At 33.2% G+C, this 19915-nt stretch overlaps 2 protein-coding genes across 3 annotated transcripts in view; one reads left to right on the top strand and one right to left on the bottom strand.

Annotated features, from left to right (window-relative positions):
• Window positions 1–19915, top strand: part of PAN3 (Poly(A) specific ribonuclease subunit PAN3) — a 203823-nt gene that overhangs the window by 182693 nt on the left and 1215 nt on the right. For both annotated transcript variants that reach the window (XM_080171543.1, XM_080171544.1), the window contains 18 exons: window positions 1587–1841; window positions 2220–2300; window positions 3164–3273; window positions 3731–3815; window positions 6215–6288; window positions 7083–7160; window positions 7588–7666; window positions 8403–8485; window positions 10376–10429; window positions 10745–10806; window positions 11397–11471; window positions 11863–12008; window positions 12487–12599; window positions 13730–13812; window positions 14351–14420; window positions 17173–17277; window positions 17998–18037; window positions 18498–18581. In XM_080171543.1, coding sequence (XP_080027669.1) covers window positions 1587–1841; window positions 2220–2300; window positions 3164–3273; window positions 3731–3815; window positions 6215–6288; window positions 7083–7160; window positions 7588–7666; window positions 8403–8485; window positions 10376–10429; window positions 10745–10806; window positions 11397–11471; window positions 11863–12008; window positions 12487–12599; window positions 13730–13812; window positions 14351–14420; window positions 17173–17277; window positions 17998–18037; window positions 18498–18581 — 1677 coding nt within the window. The remainder of the gene's footprint in view (window positions 1–1586; window positions 1842–2219; window positions 2301–3163; window positions 3274–3730; window positions 3816–6214; window positions 6289–7082; window positions 7161–7587; window positions 7667–8402; window positions 8486–10375; window positions 10430–10744; window positions 10807–11396; window positions 11472–11862; window positions 12009–12486; window positions 12600–13729; window positions 13813–14350; window positions 14421–17172; window positions 17278–17997; window positions 18038–18497; window positions 18582–19915) is intronic.
• Window positions 15038–16591, bottom strand: LOC145328004 (uncharacterized). Its single transcript, XM_080171539.1, has 2 exons — window positions 15995–16591; window positions 15038–15850 (listed from the first exon to the last, which is right to left on the bottom strand). Exons 1-2 carry the CDS (start codon window positions 16333–16335, stop codon window positions 15133–15135), a joined length of 1059 nt encoding a protein of 352 aa, XP_080027665.1. The 5' UTR covers window positions 16336–16591; the 3' UTR covers window positions 15038–15132.

The following is a 19915-nucleotide window of genomic DNA, read 5'->3' as shown; positions in this document are numbered from 1 at the left end:
TTGTCCTATCGATATCAAACATTGTATGATGATTCCTCTAGTAGTTGGGTACGATTTAGAAAGCGTAGTAGTAACTCTATAATGGTTACCAGAATTTTAAACATGTTGTTTTTCAGCATTTTTAACAACAATTTTTTATGTGATATAATCGTCCGATTGATCTGATTTTTGGAGTACTGATTCCTATATCAATAAGATGAAATATTATAAGCGAAGCACCTCTATTATCAAGTCATAAAAATGTCAGCTTGTCCTTAAACAGTATTCTGTATTTAAGAAGTTTTGCAACAAATTTACGTATATATTTATATTTTGTATAATAATTCAGTTCTGACACTCTACAATAGTTAATGTTCGTCTGGTATACCGTTTCAGGGCTTCGCTTTTATGGATGTTGTCATTCTTGTTCTTTTGGACATTTGGTACTTAAAAATAAAACTTATTATTTTACTACACCAATTTTTACAAATAACCATAGTTCCTCTACATGCCACTGTTGTTTTTATTTAGTTAGGCAGTTGGGGGGCTTAAAATCATCCCTAGATAGAGTATATGAAGTTTCTATAAAATGGATGGTGAATTAAACCGGTTCGTTGGCAAGGACAAAAACTTTATTGCTTTCCGTCATGAGATTTGTAGTAGCGAAGCTACTCTATAATTCACTTTGTCCGTCAGTCCGTAATGCTATGGGGGAAACGTAATTTTCTCGGCTCCTATTCAAGATAGGCAGATGAAATTTTTAGTGAAGATTCCTATAACATATACCCATCTAATCTATACATTGTTTTGTCCATCTGTTTGTTATTCGGGGTGCTAGATCGATTCCTAGATTTTCAAGTTTTTAAGTGATCTTACAGGTTTCCTGTTTTACCTATTTTATCATGTTTAATGTTTATTGTATGACACTGTTTTTTAGTTTTTTTTTATTTCTATTCATAAGTTTTGAGTTTCACTACTTATGGATGTTGTCATCCTTGTTTTTTAGCGGAGCAGTTCTATCATGAATTGTGTCATTACGTCTAAAGTAGAAATAAAGTTCTAGAAGTTCAACTACTTTTTGAATGTACTAGAACTGATTGTTAAGAATTGTTGTTTTTCATGGTGTTGGATTTTGTATTTACCTATTTTATTAACCATAAGATTTTTGAAAATTAAAAGTTTCATGACCATTAAGTGCCTATATTTAATAGTTTGTGTTTAGATATTTCTAACTAACAATACATAGTTTCTGTGTCTTTTGTAAGAAGGTTAGGCAAATTATAGAGTAGTTTTGTTAGCTACAAAATATAGGTATGACTTTTGTGTTAATCTGTTTTGTTTTTTGTTTCAACACTAAATTATACCTTATGTTATGTTTGTTGTTGTAAAAAAAACTTTAATATGGTCACAATTTCTATGTTTTTTTTTATAATATAGTTGTAATTTTTGTCTTTTATAGAAATTGATTAGGTACAATAGCAAATACAAATATACATTATTTCTCAATTAGTTGAAAATCTTTGCAGAAATATAGTTTTGATTTGAAAGAATCCTATTGTTTTTCTAGTTAATGTTTAAAAATATTAAATAATATTAATATTTTTTAGACGAGTACAAACGGAACAGGACCACCAGGCGGTGCCCCTGGGGGCGGTGGGGGGATGCCCCCGCCCCCCTCCGGGGTGCCACCCACCTCCTCGCAGAGACAGTCGCCGATCAACATGATGCGCACCCCCACCTCTATTGCTGGTGGTGGTATGGTTGGCGGTATGAACGGAGGCATGCGCGGAGCTGGCGGCAACGGGGTTCCGCCGCCGCAGACGTCGGAACAGGAAGCACAAGCAGCGGCAGCTGCGGCCAATGTAAGTTGGTAAACTGAGATACGATTAATGTTGATAAAGTTCTGTCACTCTACAAGTGTTAATGTTCGTTTGTTTAACCGTTTCAGAGCTTCGCTTTTATGGATGTTGTCATTCTTGTTTATACTGTAACTTATTTACCAACTATATTTCGGTTAGGATTGAGCCGGATACGTTTTTGGCCGGATACTGGATATCTGGCTGATTTCAAATGCCGGATATCTGCTATCGGCTGGACATCTGGCCATTGTTCGATATCCGGCAAATTACCGGATATCCGGCATCATTAATCTGCCGGTATCCGGATATTTAAAATGGCCGGATATGCGGCCAGATATCCGACCAACCCGGATAACTGGCCCAACCCTAATTTCTGTTTAGGTGACAGTGTTCAGTGAGAATGGAACCACCTATTTCTATAATCCAGATGAGACCTTACCCAGTCAGCTAACTACGGGACAGGTAACAATCCTATTATATAAAGTAGTAGACGTTTTTTTTTGTCTGTAACGAAGGATCTCGCGAACCGCTGAACTGATATGGTTCTTCTTTCCAGTAACGGTTCTTATAGGTCCTATTTTGTGGAAGGGTATCTACCCTCTACCCCAAAAATATATTTTAATTTTATAAAACACTGAGAGTGTCCCTAGAGGCTTCTAGGGGTGTAACCGCTTGTAACAGAATACAGGGAAAGGCAAATAAAAGATAATTCTATTCTATTGATCATTAATATTGTTATTAGTATTAAAAATTCTCTACAATAATCTATTTTTAGCAGAAAACAATGGATTTTCTTTATTGCAGTCGTAAATTATATGGACATCATTTATTGATCAGTTCGTTCATTTAGTAGGAGCAGGGTTTCGGATCCGGATCCGCAAGGATCCGCATATTTTGAGTCCAAGGATCCGGATCCGGATCCGCAAAAAAAATGCGGATCCGGATCCGGATCCTTAGACTCCAAAAAATGCGGAAAAAATGGAAAAATCTACCTAAATTTATATAAAATCTCAGACATTCTCTTGATGAGAGCCAATCTTTAAGGTTTAGGTTCAGACTTGAAAATTAAAAGTATTTTTGACTTCGAATTGAAGAATTAATTTTTTTGAAAAATTTGGTGATTTTATTTTTATTGTCAAAGATCCGGATCCGGATCCAGTAGGATCCGGATCCGGATCCGGATCCGCACTGACCAAATTTTGAGGATCCGGATCCGCATAAAATCAATGCGGATCCGAAACCCTGAGTAGGAGGGGAAATGACCCTACATTTATGGAAGCCAAAATTTTTAGAATATGATATTGATATGAAACAATTAAATCTAGGTTGTTGGTAACAGTCTGTTGGTTCCCAATTGGTCTGCCTATGCCGGTACACCAAGCCAGGTGGTGGCTATGAAAGTGCGCAATGCCGCGCCCACTGCTATTCAGGAAAGGTAAAAATATTTGGACTTTTGTCCTTAATAAACAAGATTTCTGTTAGTTTATGTAGCCAAGAATCCCGCCAATCTCTGAGCCGATATGGTTCTCAATTACAGTTACGATTTTATTGGTTAAATGAAAAAATATTTTGACAAAAAAGGATGTGTCTGATTTTTTGGTGGGCCATTTTTCTTGACGGGTGGTGGAAGTCCTTCTACCCACCCATACATAGACGTCCAAGGGTTTAGGTAAAAGGGTATTTTGTTTACTCCCCTCAAACTTTGAAGCCCCTCATTTTACCCCCTTAAAATAAAGAGCTTGGACGTCCCTTTACCCATAATACAGATAAAAATAACGACTCTTCACCTTAATTTTCACTTACAGATCCAATAGTTTTATGATCCAAGAGACACAAATACAAACTAATATTGAACTACCTACCTCAAAGATTAATTAATGTTATATTTGAAGTGAATCAAAAATGGATCTGTTGACCCGCCAGATGATCTGTCACACAATAGCGGATCCAGACACCAATCAGGATCTTCCAGCTGAGGTAGGACAATAGATTTATTATTACTTGGATCTTACGCCAGATTATATTGTACTCTAATAAAATAAAACTTGTAGCTGGCTAAATTAACGATCCACCCCCTTTGCTCCTACTGGCTGAACAAACTAACCAATAATTTATGTTCATGTTAGTAATTTAAATTGACGACAACTTTTCATGTGTCAAAATTTCCCCGTATATTCTTATATCCATTAGTAGGTTATTTGAACCAAAGGATATATATTTTTGTATCGGTTTTAATAGGTCTATTAACCTTGATGATTAATCTAACACAATTATCCGTCCATTTTCGTTTGTATTTAGCCACTTATGATTCAATCCGTTTAGCCTAAGAAATTCAACTATTTATAACTAACAAAATTGTTTCTGATTGTTTCTGCAATGTGTTCCTATAGGTTCAATTGAGAAATAGATCACCAAGACTTTGTTTTGAATAAAGCGTTCTTATTTTATTAATGAAATAAAATCATGTAAAGGGCTGTAGTGTTAATAGCTTAAATTCGCGTTCTGATGTAGATTTATAATTAAAATTGAGATTCCAAATCCGAATTCTTTCTAACATAACTTGCTAATTGGTTTGATCTCAGAATCTCAGGTTCCCTAATTTTATCCATCATAATAAATGTAATCTGATGAATGTGAGGCGTTGTAAAGGGCGTTTACAGGCTGGCCACAAACATACTATTTCCACTATTTCCACTATTTTTGCATACTATGCAAACTATTCCAAAAAAATATGCTATTTCCACTATTGTCCAAAATTGCATACTATTTCCACTATTTCTTTGGATTTCAGATAAATCTTCAATTTTTAGGTAATTAAAACAAACTGATTTTTTTTGATCATGAAAAGAAAGCCAAGTAGCAGGTTTCATCGCATTTTCACAGTATCTTTTCTCCTATTTCTAGTCCCTGCGGGGGGCTCTAACCCTGCGGGGCAATCATTAACACTTACCTAACCTAAATGCCTATCTATGCTACTGTGAAAATGCGGCAAACTCGCTACTTTGTTTTCAATTTTTTTTTAGAAATGTTTCCAGAAGAAAGTAGTCTTTCAGTTCAGATTGTTGTACCTTTATTGAAAGTTATTGGTATTTCTACATTCAATGTAAAGATTTCTCCTTATAAATTTTAATATCATTGAGGAGTACTTTTATTATTAAATGATCCTACAGGTTACTGAGGTTTATGATTAACTCCTAACAAACTAATATAAATATAATGTGTTTCTCTATGTCATTAGAAAGATCCTCTCATTTTGTTGTAAAATATTTATTATTTGAACTTTTATTATTATTATTTATTAAACCATTTAGGAGGGGATATTTACCCCCCCCCCCCCAAAATAAAAAATCTCTAATAAAAAAATTTTTTGGCGCGCTTCGCGCGCATTTTTAATACTATATATTTAACAAAATTTAAATTACCCCCCCCAAAAAAATTTTACCCCGGGGGTAAATTTTGGGAGGGGTAAAATAAATTTATCCCTGCCAACAGATTTCAGAGGGTGTTAATTACCCCCCCCATGCAAATTTTATCCCGGGGTAAAAATTTTGGGGGGGGTAAAAAAAATTTGCGGCGCGCTTCGCGCGCCATTTTACCCCCCCCCCAAAAAACGAATTACCCCCCCCTTAAAAAATTTTTAACCCCCCAAAAATAAAAAGCTTGCACGCCCCTGTCAGAAACTTTACCTTTATTTATTATTATATTTGAACTTTCAATTTTTTTATATAATATTTCTTTTTAAAATACGATATGAATTATGACACTGTGCACAACAAAATTATTTTACTAGTCCAAAATTTTTAATAGGTAGGTAGTCAATAAACAACTTATTTTTTTACTAATTCTTAGCTCATTTTTTAAAATTTTTTTTCAGAATAGAATGTTGGTGTTTGTTACTATGTTTTTCAATCTAATAAGACAAGAAAGTAATGATTTCCTGATAGCTAACCAACATTTTAAGGCCCTATAGTGTTTTAAATGCTTGCTATTTCATACTATTTTGTTTAAATTGCATACTATTTCATACTATTTTTAAAAAATTTACATACTATTGCATACTATTTTTTAAAATTTTACATACTATTGCATACTATTTACTTTTTTTGCATACTATTTTATACTATTTTGAAAAAAAGTCTGTGGCCACCCTGCGTTTAAATCAGCATTTAGTATTATTCTAGTATGGCTTCGAAACCAATTTATATCAGCTGTATTAGAACCGGTTGTCATCCATACTGAAAAATCATGTATAGCATAGAATTACAAACAATTTTCCACGAACTGGTTTTAATCTTAAAATTATTCATTTTAATATTCACGGAAAGCTGTCTAATAATATGCGATAAATATCTATTAATGATTAAATTGTGTTTTAGGTTGATAATTTCTCATCCCTGTGTCCCCTGGAGGAAACTACAAATTCTCATATACAAAAGTCGTCCACCTTTGGGTAAGTCCTTTTTGGAAAATGTTTACGTATGGATTGTTTTAATGTTATTATTTTTTAGTAGCGAATCTACTCTATAATTCAAAATGTCCGTCTGTCCGTCCGTCTGTCAGAGACAGAAATGGGGAAACGTGATTTTCTCGGCTCCTACAAAAGATAGATAGCTGAAATTTTCAGAGATGAATCATGTCAACATTCTTCATATATTCACCAAGTTTCATTAAGATTCGTCAGTTGGTTGGGGTGCTAGATCGATTCCTACATTTTTAGGTTTTCATGATTTTCTTAACTCGTATTCAAGATAGACGGCTGAAATTTTCAGCGATTGAATACTTTCATATTCTGCATACTTTAATCAAGTTTTATCGAGATTTCCTTATTGGCAAATTCGATTCCTAGATTTTTAAGTTTTCATGATTTTCTTTACTCTTATTTGAGATAGACGGCTGATATTTTTAGGGATTAAATAAGTTCACAATTTACATATTCCCACAAAGTTTCATTAAGATTTGCTTATTGGTTGAGGTGCTAGATCGATTCCTAGATTTTAACGTTATAAATCTTACAAGGTTTCGTAAGTTTTTAGTTTAATGTTTATTTATGAAACTGTTCTATTATAATATTTTTTTTCGGATAAAATAAGATTTTTATATTTATAGTTGAGCTTCCTCAGTCTGTTTATTTTAGGCTATATATGAATATTAAGGCATCTGTAAGAATTGTAACATCTTCATGATATAAAAACTTTTCGTGAAACTATCCCTTTACCCATTTTGATTGAAACTGACTATTTGTAGGTATGTAACGACAGTGTATAAAGCAGTGAATATAAAGACAGGCCAGCATATGTGTCTCAGAAGGATACATAATTACAGGTACTTAAAAGAAGCAGAGTTTAATGGTTGTCAAAATCATTGTCCCACGCGGTATATACTAAAGATGTGTCACTTCTTACTTGACCTTTTAATCTATAGAATTCAATAACAAACAAAACTACCGAGCTAATATTCCTTGATTCAATTCAAAAGATGCGACTTTAAATAAATTAACCTTTCGTTTTAAGGTTCTGTTAACTGAACAACAACCTACTTATTAATATTGGCTTGCATGAATATTAATAAAGATAAACAAAAAATCCACGATCTTAAGAAATAAGCAATGGATGTAGTAAAATTATGGTGTCCCCCCCCCCCCCTTCCATGATGATGAAAGATAAGTTACCCTGAAATTATCGGTAGACAAGTTAGGATGATTTTTTTCTCTATTTTATTTGTCTGATTGATAGATTTTTATTTTTTTTAGATTGGTAAATACAAAATGTATGGGCCTGGTAGAGCAATGGAAAAAGATGGCACACTCAAACCTGGTAACACTAAGACAGGTAAACTGGTATTTTTTCGTATTATAGACAGTTTTCCATGGATATAAAAATAAAAATAAGATTAAACCTAGTTTTGTTAGCCTCTAGGTACCGAAGGCCCGGACTGACAAAATGGTATTAATTTTATGATAATTATTTCAATATTCAAGGAAAATTTCTGCAATTCTATACTATACATACAAATGTTTTTTCAGTATGGCCGAGAACCGGTTCTAATCCTCTGGATATTAAACGGCTTTGATGCCATACTGGAAAACATTTTAAAAGATTATCAACCATTAGAAGATTAGCTTAGCTAATGTGAATAAAGAGAAAAAATTCTTTTTAGAGAAATTAGATTTTCTGTTGCAGAATTTTACTTAAAGTTTTAACTCTATTTTATTCTGTTTAGGTTTTTACAAGTAAATCCTTCAGTGATCACTCCATATTATTTGTATTAACTCTATTTTATTCTGTTTAGTTTTTTACAAGTAAATCCTTCAGTGATCACTCCATATTATTTGTATTAACTCTATTTTATTCTGTTTAGTTTTTTACAAGTAAATCCTTCAGTGATCACTCCATATTATTTGTATTAACTCTATTTTATTCTGTTTAGTTTTTTACAAGTAAATCCTTCAGTGATCACTCCATATTATTTGTATTAACTCTATTTTATTCTGTTTAGGTTTTTACAAGTAAATCCTTCAGTGATCACTCCATATTATTTGTATTAACTCTATTTTATTCTATTTAGGTTTTTACAAGTAAATCCTTCAGTGATCACTCCATATTATTTGTCTATGATTATTACCCAGGAGCTGAAACACTAATGTCAAGGTAAGTTTGGTCCTTAGTTTTAGTTAGGGATCTTAAGGAACAAGAATGACGATAATTTTATAAAAATCCAGGGGTGTATATTCTGCAAAATTGACACTGCAAGAGGGGGGATATAACAAATAGAAAACATGTGGTTGGGGGAGGGGGGGGGAAGAAAATGTAACAATCAAGAGAACTGAAAATACCTTTTCCATTTTTTTCCACTCCTTGTTGAAAAAAAACAAAAGAATATGTGGGAGGGGGTATTATTGATTTCAATTTTTACCCTTCCTTGCTGCAAAAAACTAGAAGGGAAAAAAATAATTTTGGAGCAGTGGAACAAAATTAATCTTGTACAGAATATACACCCCTGTGAAAATCCCCAATAATGACTTACAGAATTATTGTCTTAAAAGTTTTGTCTTTGCTAGTCTGATTCAAAAAACAATATTTAATAAAATTACCCAAAGTTTGTAGGTAAGGGGGGGGGGAAGTTCTGACACATTTGCGTAAACGGTGAGTATAGGCTTTATCTTTGGACTGAGAGGATAGGTTATAAGGGATAAAATCATTCTTATATGATGAATTTCCCCCAGATTTAAGATTTTTTTGATAGGCCTCCAGGTTCCGGAGCTCCAGGCCTCCAGGTGGTCTCTGTACAGGTAAAATTGAAAAAAAAAAAATTTTTTTTTAAAGTTACAGGTCAACTTATAAAACAAAATATGCATCTTTTTTAATATTATTCACATATTTGAAGAAAAAATATGCATATTTTGTTTTATAAGTTGATTTTAAACTTTAAAAAAAAAATTTTTTTCTTCATTTTTACCTGTACAGAGACCACCTGAAGGCCTGGAGCTCCGGAACCTGGAGGCCTATCCAAAAAATCTTAAATCTGGGGGAAATTCATCATATAAGAATGATTTTATCCCTAATAACCTATCCTCTCAGTCCAAAGATAAAGCCTATACTCACCGTTTACGCAAATGTGTCAGAACTTCCCCCCCCCCCTTGAATGCATTACGTTCATATAAAAGTTTGGGTACGAGTATAATTTAAAGTAAAATAGTTTTTCCACCCGTTTAGAATACTTAATCATCATAGAACAAGGATGACAGCATCCATAAAAGCGAAGCACTGAAACGGTAGGACAAACGGACATAAACACTTGTATAGTGTTTAAACTGAATAATCAGAATAAGTAAGTATAAGAGTCAAAGCAAAATTGTAAATAATTTTGTTGAAAAACTGCTTGATACAGGATAATGTTTATGAACATACTTACATTTTTAGGACTTGATCATAGAGTTGCTTTGCTTTTACTATTGTTCTTTGTTGTCCCAGGAATCAATATACCAAAAATCAGATCAAACGGATGATCACATAAAAATTTGTTTTTAAAAAAGTAAAAAAATCAACATGTTTAAAATGGACGTACGGACATTTTGGTGATGATTATAGAGTTGCTACGCTTTCTAAATCGTACCTAACTATTAAAGGAATCACCATGCAAAGTTTGAAATCGATAGGACAATTCTAACATGCCTAAATTAACGAATAAAAGCTATCTATCTTGGACGGACGGACGGACCGATCCTAATTATAGAAAAGCTTTGCTTTTAAAAATATGGGAATCCCGATTGCTAATCTTATTACAATAACAACTAATACTGACAGAAGATCAATAAATTTATAATTATGGATGTTTAATCCATACAACTACTTGGTCCTTAAGGGTGGAGACTCTTTTCGTCTGCTAGCAAATTGTTTTCTGTTCTATAGTAGGGACATGGCTGTGTTTATATTTCCGACGCTATTAGCTGATTTCAACGACCTAATACAAAATCGGGACAGGGTCTTCACCCTGTGGGCAGAGTTACATATAGCTTATGCCCCCTTTATTCTATTTAGGCATTTTACAAACCAGATGCCACCTCTTGACCCCTTTAACGGAGACACTAGTCGGTAAAACCTTTTCAAATTTTAGATATCTCATAAATATTTATATGAGCATATTTTTACTGGCTAGGCTGCTCTATAACTAAAGTAGGTATGTGTAGAAGTCACTACGTCAAAGTGTGATATAAATACATATAAGCAAATTTCGTAAATAAATTTAAACCAATTAGAAAAGAAAGGTTATTATTTAAGATGAAAAGAGAATATCGCCATGTTTTAATCTTAAATAAGTCTTCAGAAGAAATAAAAATTAATATAAAAACAATACCTACATTAAGATTTTCTCAATGGAACTTTAATAATATTATTTTAATTGTACAGACCGTACTCTCAAAGCAAGAACAATCTTTTACGACACCAAGCAGCTATCAACAACTCGGGAGGTAAAACATTTGTATTTTGAACTTAGTATTAACTAGCGGCTACGCCTCCCTAGAAGCCTCTAGGGGCACTTAAGGTAGGAGGGGGGAAAGTCGAAAATTTTAGTTTCAAAAGAGTTTTAAAAATATTTTTTTTGGGGGGGGGAGGTGGGTGAAGACCCAAAAATAGTTTAAAACCTTCCCATGACCTATAAGAAGCTTCACTGTAAAGGAGAACAATATCGGTTCAGTGGTTAGCAAGATCCTTCGGGACAGACAAAAAACGCTTACCACTTTATATAATAGGATAATCGATATATTATTACTTGCATGTTGAACCAGATTTTCATGTACTCTGATAAAGCAATTCTCGCAGCTGGCTAAAATAATGATACCCCCATCCACCCCCTTTATTACCTCATCCCCTCTCCTTTTACTAGAAGAACGAACTGGCTATTAAATAAGGTCCATGTTAGCAAGCAAACTGGACGACAAATTTTCCCCCTATTAATATATCCACGTATACCCTTGTTTCATTAATAATTGATCAAATGTTAAAAAGGACTTTTGTTTCTTTTTTTTTGGATTCAATTAAACATTTTTCAAATTTTTAGGTTTGTTAGCAGAAGCATTGATCTGGAATTACATTATACAGTTAACATCAGCCCTCAGATATATTCATGGTTCAGGTAGGAATAAGTTTAGATAAGAAATAGCAACTCCTAGCGGATAAATTTTGAACTAAGATTGTTTTGAATTTTGTGTCCTCGTACATAGGGAACGAAAAATATTAGAGTAAAATACAAGTCTTGAATAGGCCTAGCTAAAACTGAACAAATTTTTTTAGATTTACCAATACATTTATAAGTATAGATATAGACAAGTGATGGAAACCCTTTTTATCTGCTAGCAAATTGCTTTCTGTTCTTTTGCAAGGTCTTGGCTGTGTTTATATGTCAGACACTATTTGCAGATTCAAAATCGGTACAGGGTCCCTATTCTGCGGGCAGTAACAATATAGCCCATGCCACCTCTTTTCTTTTACTTTAATGAGTTACCAAAATAGAAATATGTATTTAGGCCTGGCCTGTCGTACCCTGGACCCTACCAAGATCTTATTGGTTGGGAAACACCGTCTGCTACTCAACTGTTCGGGAATTTTTGATGTCCTGACCTATGATCCTAATTCTAATAATCCTATGACAGCTATGTCCTTGTATCAACAGGTATGATGTTCTGACCTATGATCCTAATTCTAATAATCCTATGACAGCTATGTCCTTGTATCAACAGGTATGATGTTCTGACCTATGATCCTAATTCTAATAATCCTATGACAGCTATGTCCTTGTATCAACAGGTAACTATATTAGTTTCTTTCCCTCTAGATTTATGTCTTTCTATAAACTAAATAAAAGTTTTGAAAAGCTAAACTCAGAATCCGATTTTGTTTTCTATATTAATACCTATCATTTTAATTATCTAAAGTACCGTGTCGTAGGAAACCCTGTCTTAAACCTCTTCTGAAAATAAAAAAATGTTATTGGAAAATTTTGATCAATGGTAGTTTGTACTACATAATCAAGGTATAATGAAAGTAACCAAAGTTTTAAGTCGACAAATAAGAAAACTTACCTATAAAACGTTGGGTACTAGAATAATTTACTGTCCCTTCTATTTCTTAATATTTTTTATTCCACCCAGGAGGACCTCGTGTCATTAGGAAGAATTGTGCTGGCCCTTGCCTGCAATTCTTTTGTAGCCATCCAGAGAGAAAATGTCCAGCAAAGCATGGAACTGGTGGCCAGCAATTACAGGTGATTATTCACTTAATAACCCAGACATCTGATTCTGCAGGGATAAGACAATGACCAATAAATTGATGCAAATCCCCAATGATGATACACAAAATGTAGTTGAATCGTTTGGACACTCATCAAAACTTAATGAACCAACCAATCAAAATTCAATAAAGTCCCCAAAGTTATTGAGTCAATGAATAACAAAACTTTTGGGACTAGTGTAATATCATACAGCCCAATATCCCCTCCCTCCCTCCCTGATTAGTTCGTGCCCCAATTTTCTTTTCTTTATTCTTCATGTTTACCTCAATAACTTTTACTAGTTGTTGGTCCCCTAGCCTCTAGGGGAGGGCAAAGGAGGTTAGGAAAATAGCCTAAAACCACCCAAAGATATTTTTAAACTTTTCCTCATAAGTAGAATCAAATTGGATCAGCATTTAGGCATAGGTTATTGTTCTATTCGATTTAATTGGATTTTTTAAAGCTTCCATGGTGTAATTGAAAAATTGCTTTGGCGTTAGGTATAAGATATTAACTTAGTTTTCATGATTGTTTTTAGCTTAAGTTTATAATAAAAACAAGGATGACAACATCCATAAAAGCGAAGCACTGAAACGGTAGGACAAACGGACATTAACACTTGTATAGTGTCTGAACTGAATAATAAGAATATAAAAGCAAAATTGTAAGTAAATTTTTTTAAAAACTGCTTGATACAGGATAATGTTTATGGACATACTTACATTTTTAGGATTGATTATAGGGTTGCTTTGTTTATAATATTGTTCTTTGTTGTCCCAGGAATCAATATACCTACCAAAAAACAGATTAAACGGATAATTAGATCACATAAAAATTTGATGTTGAAAAAGTAGAAAAATCAACATGTTTAAAATGGACGTACGGACATTCTGGTAATGATTATAGAGTTCCTACATAACTACTACAGAAATCATCATGCAAAATTTGAAATCGATTGGACAATTCTAACATGCCTAAATTAACAAATATAAGCTATCTATCTCGGATGGACGGACGGAGTGACCCTAATTATAGAAAAGCTTCGCTTTTTAAAACATATGGTACGTAATTGCAATTGTTTTAAGAGTGTTCACATAAAAACGCAGAATTATTTTTTTTTCTAGTTCTGATCTGAAAAGTTTGATAATGTACCTGCTGACAAATCCAAGCAGAATTAAATCTGTCAATGATCTGATGCCGAGAGTAGGTAAGTGCCCATAGACAAAGATTCCCTCGAAAGATCTTAATATTTTATAATTTTATCCTTGTATAAAATGATAGAGGTATGTATGACTGTCTGTTTTTACCAATAAAAATGTCGGGGGAATTTGATGGTTGGTTGATCAAATTGGTGTTTTTTTTAGGAAAGTGCACATATTAGCAGAACAGCCTATTCATAATTTCTTAGGTTTGTTAATAGATAATATACTAGGTGTACCAGAATGGGTTTATTTTTACTTGGATCTTACACCAGATTATCCTGTACTCTGTTAAAATGAAACTTGTAGCTGTCTAAAATAACTACCCTCCCGTCCCCCTCTTTCTATTGGATGAAGGAACTGACCAATAAAAAATATCCATTTTAGCAACCTAAAATAAAACCTATTTTTCCCCTGTAAAATATCCACGTATTTCCTAAATCTATTTGTACTAGCCATGCTTTTATAGACAGTCTGGTATATTAGAAGCTCTATTTTGTAACGATAATAAGAAGAACAATTAAGAAAATGCTATCCATATTACAGGAGCCAGATTTTATACTGCTTTGGAGAGCGCAGTGCAGAGAGCTGATAGCCTACATGAAGAATTGGCTAGGTATATCTATATCTTTTGTATATTAGTATACCTAATAATGTTAAAATAATTTGAAAACTCAAGAAAAAGATTTTTTCTTTATAACATTTGTAATAGAATTTTTTTATTTATTTTTTTTAATACGGATTGACTATATTACAGTTTAGTTTTTCACTACTAGCGTAGCATCTAGGGGCCCCATTTAAAGGGAGAAAGATAAGCTTAAAATCTTTACCAAGACTTAATGGGGTAGTTGCACGAAATGCATTTAAACTTGAATTTACTGAACTTCATATTTTTTATTCATTTTTAAAAACTACATTTACAGGGCTTATACCTATTTAAAAGAATTTCAATTTTCTACTATTTAGTTTTTAAAATATCAAGACTTGAAAATCATATTTTTGTGTTGTACTCAATTTATATAGCTTGCTTATTATCACAAAAAACAGCATAAAGACTAATTTAGTGATGTCCGGCAAGAAAATACATGTTTTGTATAAAATTATTTTCTACATGGCATTTTCCCGTGCTAATACATATAAAAAGAGGTTTTTTGATAAAAAATATTTTTTATTTTTATTATTTCAGCTCTCCATAATTTTTTTCAAAAAATGCAAAAAAATATAAAGGTTGCGTGATTTTTTTAGTATTATTGAGTAAAAAAATAACGATTTGATCACATTATATACATAAATTAATTTATATTTGCTGTTTAAACTAATTTATATTCTCAATCTTTAGCCAGGGCTTCTATATCAGAGAGGTTGAAGTCTGATTTGAGCTTCTTTCTATTGTTTTTAACAACGTGGAAGTTGTTTTGTCTCTGAGCCTCTGATTTATAGCTGTTACAGAAATCCTGCACAAGTCTGATATTACATTCAGCTGCATCATTAACAGCTGTCAACTGCTTGACCCACGTAACAAAAGATGCATCAACCACTCCATTTGTACCCCATGCCAAAATTTCTGCCCTTGTTACTCCAGCAACCTCCAGCAGGAACCAGCTCTTAGGGCCAATTAGATCTGGAAGTTTTGTGCTGGATGAAATAGTTGGTAAAACTGGTTTCTGAAGATCATAAGTTTCTGGCGCTGGATTATTCAAGAGTTTTGCAAGCATTTCTTGCCTAATATCTTTGTCAAGATCAGCATCTGCTAGAGCTAATACACTACACTCCTGTGTAAGATACCAAGTATGACGCTGCAAACTGATCAATAGCTCACCTCCTAGAACAGGATAATGTTTCTTGATTGTCATGACCTGCTGAAAACACATAAGATCGTTACTTGGTGCTTGACTGACAACGTAAGATTTAAGAAACCACACTGAGTAGAATATGGAGATAAACAGAGCAGCTGTTTCAATCATCTTACTCTCCTCACTGCTCATCAATTTTGAAACATCACCAGTTATCCTCAACATCATTATATACAGCGCATCTGCCATGAATCTAAAAAATTAAATTTATATTAAATCGATAGCAATTTTAAAGTTAGAAAGATATTATTTATTTGAGCAATAAACCAAAAGTGAAATTGAAAACTGTAAAGTTAATCCTGTAAATTGTTTGTTTAGTTTAATTAAAAGATTATACCTTGCTTCATGGCAGGCACCTGGCTGGTGAAATGAGAAATCCCAATGTACTTCTTCTGGAGTAAGGTAGAATACAACAAGCTCTACCATTTTTCTATAATCTCCTCTTTCAAACAGACAAGTTTTTAAGGCTCTTGTGCCAAAGGAACGAGCTTCCTCTGCCATCCTATAGATATCTGATCCAACAGTAAATGATTTCCAGTTGAATTTAACAAGATCTTTGTTACCATGTTCTTTCATGTTAGCTTCAAGCTTTGGTTTCAATACAGGCCATGCATTTTTCAGCCTAACATAAATTTCCCTCCGTGGTGCCTTAGTCTCGACTCCAGTAAGGGTTTCCATGAAGTGGATATGTGTACTTCAAGTATGTGTCTACGACACATAAACCAAGCTACAGGTTTCTGGAGAAACTCAGACACAATAAGATTGGCTCCTACAAACCTCCCAGTGTTTGAAGCGGTAGTATCATCACAGATTGCAAAAATTTGGTTGGATGTGATATCATAAAACAACAATAATTCTTGAACAGCGGCTGCTTGATCTTCACCCTTGGAACTATCACAAACAACAACGCCAAGCAAAATATCATCAGTCTCAGCCAGGTAAGGTGAAGTTATAGAGACGGCAATTCTCTCTCTGGTTACTGTTATGTTGGCATCTTCATCCAAGTGAGTGACCTGTTTCCTGTCAATGTGGAGGCAAAGATTTAAGTTTCTGATCTTGTGAGTTATTTTTAAAATCACGCAACCTTCTAGAAATTATATTTGCATTTTCTTCAGCACATATGTGCAATACTAAATAAGAAAATTGGGGCATTTGCACTGTAATTAAGGGATATATATTTCTTGCTTTAATTATTTTTATATTTGAATATAAAAATAATATCAAAAAAAGCGAATTTAAGGTTAAAAAAATGAAAATGTAAAAAAAAAATTTTTTTAAATCACGCAACCTTCTAGAAAAATATATTATTTTTAATCAATTTCAAATTTTTTTTTGGAGAGCTGAATTAAAAGATTTAGAAAAAAAATATATTTTGAGAATATCTTTAAAAAATACATAGAACGGGAAAATACCATGTAGAAAAAATGATTGTATTTTCTTGCCGGCTTAATGTCCAATTATTTATTATTATCCTTACTTTTTATTTCATACTCAATTATTGTATTATTATTATAGAGAGATAGAGAACGGACGGATGGTTCGGTTGTTGACAAAGTTGAACACAGTTGTGGACAGAGCGGAATTTAATCTGGACATGGCTTGGTCGGAAACTGGGGATAGGTAAGGATTCATATTATTACAGGGGTGTATATTCTGCACAAGATTCATTTTATTCCCTGCTGCAAATTTTTTTATTTTTTCCCCTCCTGGCTTTTTTCCAGCAAGGAAGAGGAAAAAAGGTAAAAAATATTTACAGAAATCTTAATTTTATTCATTTTATCCCCCCTCTTGCATAATCTTTTAGTTTTTTACACCAAGGAGGGGAGAAAAATGAAAAAAAAAATGTTTTCAGATCTCTTAATTTTTACATTTTTCCCCCCAAACCCCATATTTCTTTATATCCCCCCACCCCAGCCCTTTAGCAGCGTTAATTTTGCAGAATATACACCCCTGCATTATGTATACTGCAAACAAGTAGGTTGTCTAAGAGGGTGGTATGAACCCGGGAAGGGAGGGGACATTGGGCTGTTTATTACACAAGTCTCCAATGTTTTATAATAACGTTTTCTTTTATATTGGCTTACAACTTTAGGGACTTGAATTGAATTTTTATTAGTTGATTTATTAAGTGTCCAAACGTTTCAGCCACTAATTTTAATTTACAGAAGGGGTAATTTTTGTCTAAATCACCTCAAGACAATTATCAAGCTTCCCTGACTTAAAAGTACAACCCATTCGGACCACTAATTTCCGAGGTCTTTAGCTTCAGATATAAAACCGCACTTCTTTATTTTATGGGCTATACTACAAATTATAAACATTATTTCTAATTTATTTTAGGTACATGCTGAAATTATTCCGAGACTACTTGTTTCATCAGGTTAGATATTTGTCTTCTTTTTTGTTTAATAATATGTGATTACTAGCGGCAACGCTCCTAGAGGACTCGAGCGGGACTTAGGATATTTATTCTTTATTTTCGTTAACATCATCTGTTACAAAAAATATTTTCTCGGCCGCTTGATGTGGTTATTAATGTTTTTTGCGATTTCTTTTGGGAGGGTGGTGGGCTTATGAGAAGCTACCCGGCCCTGCAAAGTAGAACCTCAGCGGTTATCGATATCCTTTGGTAAAGTCAGACATCCTGTTACTTTTTTATAAGAATAGAAAGCTATAAATATTAAATATGAATAATTAGCTTTTTGAAATGATTATAAAAATATTATCTCTTGGATTTCGGGAACTTTACAAAAATGTTGTAAATAAAATACTACGGAGAATAAATAATAAGAAAAAAGTACATAAATTAATCATAATAATTAACCTCTGTTAAATTATAGGTGACAGAAGATGGGCGACCTTTCCTGGACATGGCGCATGTTATCACCAATCTCAACCGGTTAGACGCCGGTATCCCAGATATGGTAAGCAAACCAATTTACATCTGGTATAGTCAAATATTATTATATATAACACTAGCGGCTACGCCCCTAGAGGCCTCTAGGGGCACTTGAGGAGGAGAGAGTCGAATTTAATAATTTAATTTCTTATTTTAGATTTTATTAGGGTAGTGCGGGGTTATTCTGGTCAATTTTTTGCTTCAACTTTAAAAAAAACATACTTCCCAAAAACATTTACCGGTTTTTAAACTAGAAGTCAGTCAAAAATCGGTTTTAAGGGCGGCGGTTGGCCTATACCGGAATAACCCCACCGGTGGGGCTTTTTCGGTCAGTTGACTTTGGGGGGGGGGGGGGGGGTGGAACACCCCCTTAAAATATTTTTTTAACATTTTAAACTATGAGTAGAAAACTGAGGTCATTAGCTTTCTAACGGTACTAGTCGCATGCAGATCAGAAAATTTTTTGACCACATTTTGCCCATTTTAAAAAAGTCGGTAAAATCGCAAAAAAACATCGATTTTTTTCATGCAAACTTTAAAAAAAAATCATACTATTTATTGTATGATTAGGTTTTTTTAAGCTTTATACATAAATTAGAGGCAATTTCTGATTCGCAGGTCTTGGAATTTCTTGAAAAAAGTGATTTTTTCCAAAAAAAAATTTAATTTTAAAAATCCTGCCAGTTTTGACAGCAGTTTTTGATACATTTTTTCTTGTCTCAAATTGGCTAGGATTGACCTACAAGGGTGGTTAAGGTGTCTAAAGATGCAGAATTACATGCCTGACAATTAACTCCAAATGATATGGGGTCTAACTCTAATATTTCAACACATTTTATGCAACAGGAATTTTGAAATTACAAAATCTTGAATATGTACGAAAAAGATGCAAGGGTTACATATGGAATTTTAAATCTTCTAGCGGTCTTTCTAATAGACATACCCCTTCTTACATGAGCCAATGCAGCTGATACATCTTCAGGCAAATATTTAAGGCGTTCCTTTGGGTGATATACTCTTCCCATTACTATAAAAATGTGTCTGAAAAATTTTTAATGTCTTTACAAATTGAAAAGCTTAGGCAACAAAACATGACATAATACAAGCAGTAAAATGACTAGTAATGTACATCACACAACAGGCAAGGGAATGTTAAAGCCTTGGTCATGCATTGAGGTTGTTCATGCTTCCAGATCACCTGAAAAAAAAATTAGGGTATTATAAATTTATAAATACAGTAATAAAAAAAAGTAAAAAAAGTGACTGGAATAGACCCTTTTTTTGAGACGAAAAAAAAATTATGAAAAAATCAAGTTAGAACAACGCCTCCAATTGCAAACGATAAATGAATGCCATATC

The sequence above is a fragment of the Acartia tonsa genome, chromosome 9 (assembly GCF_053477335.1).
Source record: "Acartia tonsa isolate MP-2025a chromosome 9, ASM5347733v1, whole genome shotgun sequence".
Classification (NCBI taxonomy): domain Eukaryota; kingdom Metazoa; phylum Arthropoda; class Copepoda; order Calanoida; family Acartiidae; genus Acartia; species Acartia tonsa.
This window is presented reverse-complemented; position numbering and strand designations above follow the sequence as displayed.